This window comes from Lolium perenne, chromosome 6 (genome assembly GCF_019359855.2).
Source record: "Lolium perenne isolate Kyuss_39 chromosome 6, Kyuss_2.0, whole genome shotgun sequence".
NCBI classification, from domain to species: domain Eukaryota; kingdom Viridiplantae; phylum Streptophyta; class Magnoliopsida; order Poales; family Poaceae; genus Lolium; species Lolium perenne.
In genome coordinates this window covers 29,794,434-29,798,559 of record NC_067249.2, presented here as the reverse complement: position 1 = coordinate 29,798,559, position 4,126 = coordinate 29,794,434, and the positions used below count along the sequence as shown (strand labels likewise).

General features: G+C 49.2%; 1 protein-coding gene across 1 annotated transcript; it reads right to left on the bottom strand.

Annotated features, from left to right (window-relative positions):
* Positions 1–1,240: 1,240 nt before the first annotated feature.
* Positions 1,241–2,338, bottom strand: LOC127310634 (BTB/POZ and MATH domain-containing protein 2-like). The gene has a single exon (XM_051341290.1). It carries the CDS (start codon positions 2,336–2,338, stop codon positions 1,241–1,243), a length of 1,098 nt encoding a protein of 365 aa, XP_051197250.1.
* Between the last annotated feature and the right edge of the window lie 1,788 nt (positions 2,339–4,126).

Here is a 4,126-nt window from a genome sequence, read left to right as displayed (position 1 = left end):
GATCTGGTATTGTACCATTACAAGGGATATAGGTGGCTGACCGTGGAGAAAGATGAGCGTCAGCCTTTCGTGATCGTTTTCAAGAAGTGCCCTTCGTCTTGCCGTCCTAGTTCAATGTCTCATGTGGTCATGCCTAACTAAGCTTGTATTTCTGCACTTTGCTTAATCGATCCATGTCATGAATAAATTAACGCGACCTATATCACTCATCGTGTTATTGTGGTTCAGAAACAAATTCAGACAAAAACACGGAAAAGTAAATGTGTATCCACCACCTTCTTATTATGTAAAAACAGTAGGTACGTGGATGAGATCTTGGAAGAACCTACTATTATTACATACAGATTGGAGAAACATACTATTTTCAAACTATTAGACACGTAGAAAAACGAAACAAAGGATCATATCCTAGAGATGTAGAAAAGAAAAAAAGAATACATCCACCGCTACCATTATTCTTGATGATTTTTCTTTTCAAAAAATACAACTCAGCCACAAAATTTACTAGCAGAACTGGAGAAGCTTGGGGCTGCACGTGTGGCTTGAATCCGTGCTCGGCTACACGATCATGGTGGGGCTCAGGCGGACGGACGTTGCCGGCGGCAGTCCATGACGCTACCGATCTGGGCGAAAAGCGGAGCCAGACCTGGTCGCTTATGCGACGGCGACCAAGAGACTGCTGCTGCTATCGTCGTGCTGTCCTCCGACTTGAGTCGGCATCTCGGCCATCTCTTGGAGAGCGGCATCGCAATGGACGTTAGCGTTAAAGCTGTGAGCTAAAAAGCACGACTAGGATTACAATGTTAAATATAACAGGCCTGGCTGCGTCCTTATTAATTACTTACAGTAACCAAAACGAAAAGGGACAAACATAGATGGGTGCGTCTATGTCTAAGCCGACTGAGATTTTCTTAAATCTCAGTCACCTCAGAAAACTGCAACTGCAGTTCAAAGAAAGGTGCAACTCGGTTTAGTTGCACATTTCTAGCTGAAAAGTGCAATTGCACTTTTTTAACAGAAAAGTGCAACTCAAGTACTTTTTTACAAGTGACTTAGACTTAAGAAAATTTCAGTTGACTGAGACATAGCAAAACCGAACATAGATTATAGGGAGAATATATCCACAAGGAAATTGAAGGCCGATAATACGAGACAAAAAAAGAAAATTAAAGGCCGCGGATCAACAACGATGAGCCACAACTCTAGATCACTACTAGAAAGGGATAGTAATGAGAGTAATTTATAGAGCTTTGAGAAGCATTTCACAAGCAATGGACAAGCAGTTTTGGTTTAGTTTCTTGAACCCTTGCGTATTGGCAATGTCCTTCAACCTCTTGCGGTCTTTTAACATGTACTCGAAGCAGCAACTCTTAAGTTGCGCGCAATTGTTTCCATCGGCGAAGTCAAGAATGGAGCACACGGTGTCCACATCCAACATCTTGCTGAGCTTGCTCTCGCACATCAGCTTGAGCCTCCCCATTCCGTATCGGTCCGCGGCGACGATCACGCGTTGCGCCATGTCCGCCATCCCTTTGCGGCACGCGTCCCTCATGGGCATCGGTAGGTCGTCGTGGTACATGTAATGCAGCAGGATCTCGAAGGCGCTGGCGTCCACGTCTTTGATGCAGACGCTGCTTCTCTTGCCGCACAGGAGCGCACGGAGGACCGGCGACCGGGCCGCGAGCACGCACCGGTGTGCCCTGAATTTCTTGGCCTCGCCGATTTCGACGGTGATGTCCGTGGCGTGGCCGCTCGCCAGGAGAGAGCCGAGATCCCGAGTCAAGTCGGAGGGCGGCACAACGACGACGGCGCCGTGTTGGTGGTCATCGTCGTGGGTGAGCTCCTTGGTGATTACCTCAACGACGCACTTGATGACCAAGCAGTCGTCTTTCAGGCAACCCGATTCCGCGAGATCCGCTTTGCTCATGAACTTGACCGGACCCCATTCGGACTTCTCCGAAGAGAAATCTCCCGTGTAGCTGCAGAGTTTGTTTTTTTCCTTGGCGGTCGTCGGAGACGCGGGATCTTGTTGGAGGCAGCTGAAGGAGAAGGTTGCCGTGACGGCGTCATCGCCGGGGCTGTTTTGGCAGAGGAAAACAGACACGTGCTGCCCGCCGGTCTCGGCGTCGGCGCCGTTGGGGTAGTAGCGGATGGTCCACTCGTAGCCGCCGACCCGGAAGGGCTTGGACGTGATGGGTTCGTCGCTTCCTGCGATCACCGAGTGGCCTTTGATACTGAACTGATGAACGCCGGCGGTGGCCAGTGAGCGGTGCGTGGAGGAGGTTTGGTTTCCAATTCCAATAGCCGCCACGCTCTGGGTTGAGGGTCGGTTTCCCATGGCCGCCGCGCGCGTTCCCGGAAGAGGAGGCGAATTACTACGGAGCAGGAATTTGTTAGCTAGCGCGTTGGACAAAATCAGGTAGTACGTACACAAGTGTGTCTAGATAGATACTGCGTACAGTATATAAGAAGACACTTTCTCCTACTAACATTCGGAGTCGCGCACAACTTGTAATCCGAAAAGAAGTGCGCAAGACAGTAATTTCCCGTTTGGTAGTCGTATTCCTCTCCTGTACGTTTACCAAATGACTTCCACCTCCAACTCATAATCTTACCCAAGTAATAGACCAAAAAAATTCCTTTTTGACGACCATTGTCCCCTAACCCCGTCCACGTGCGGTGCCAGCGCCTCTGGGCCGCCCCCGTCGGCAACGTCACCGGGCAATGCCCATGTGGCGCGGGGCGGCAGATCTTCCTTGGCCACGATCTGGAGCACATCACCAACATCTATTTGCTCCATCCTCAACGGCGGTGATGCGGGCTGGCCGCTGCCGGTCTTTGGCGCTATGTGGTGGCGAGCGGCTCAGGTTGGGTGTGGCGGTGAGCCGATCTGGGTCCAATGGGTTCGGATTGGACGCTCCTTCCCGCTGCACCTCAACGTTCGGCGGCGGCACCTAGCAGTCCTGCAGCTCATGGAGCCCAAGGTGGTGGCGGTCTCCTTCTCCGACCAAGGCGGTCGGCCTGGCGGGTTTGTGGTGTTCTTCCCACATTTGGCAGGTGGCCGGTGGGTGGTGTGGGGGCTGCTCGCAAGATATGAATAAAGGTGGTGGTCCTAGGATCTCTCTCACTCCATGATGATGATATGCTTGATGCCTTCTCAATTGATGTGACCGAAGTGTCGAGTTATGGAAGGCTCTGCCAGTCTTCAAATTAATGAATGACATGCCTGGAGATTGCCGAATCGGATGGTATTAGGTCGTGGGCAACCATGTTTTTTCTGACCGCTTGGTTCAGCGGAAGCGAGGTGAAACTCTCCAGGCTGTTGCCATAATGGGACATGTCTTTATTTCTATCGTGAAGTTAGTCGTGGAGAATGACATGGAAGCCGCTCCAGCGGATCTAGGCGCCGTCCCTGGATGTGATGGGCCAAGCCAACTCTTTTTTCTCAATTCCCTTATCCTTAGCGCAAAAGTCGTTATGAGAATTAGTAATGGTGGTTCAAATACTGGTGGTGATGAGGAATTGGGTTTGGAGATTTGTGTCTTGGAGGAGCGGCAACGACAAGTGGGTGCGATAGCACTGGAGAAACTCACAGTCTAAAATTAGAGGTTGAAAATCTAAGGTGTGGTCTTAATTGGTTGTGTCTAACAATGGCTTTGTTGGAGGCATTGTTTTGTGAGTTTTGATTTTTTCCCGGATGAAAACTTATGATCTATGATCAGGGCAACGACGGCGCTTGTGCACTATTTTCTTCTTGAAAGCATCGCTTTGTAGAAGCTGAGTTTCTAGTGCTGTATTGGTGTTGTTTGGTTCGTACCCAGAATTTTCTTTTATGTAATTCATTTTTTTACTGTGTGCATCTATATTGCCATTAGAACACTACTTGTTGTTGCAGAAGGCTGGATGTACACTAGTATAAAACGAGTCTATAGTTCTGGTTGGTAAAGGAGTTTAGTCCCGATTTTCCAACTGGGACTACAGAACCGGGAGCTGCGGGACCACGCTAGGGTGGATGGCCGGGACTAAAGGCCTCCACGTGTATTTTTTTTCATCCAATTTTTTTCACTCCCTATTTTTTTCTATTTTTTCCTTTACAATTTCTATTATTTGAGATTATTTACTCATG

What these genes read in the sequence shown, in the direction of transcription:
- LOC127310634 (XM_051341290.1), bottom strand. Translation starts at nt 2,338, where the DNA reads ATGGGAAACCGACCCTCAACCCAGAGCGTGGCGGCTATTGGAATTGGA.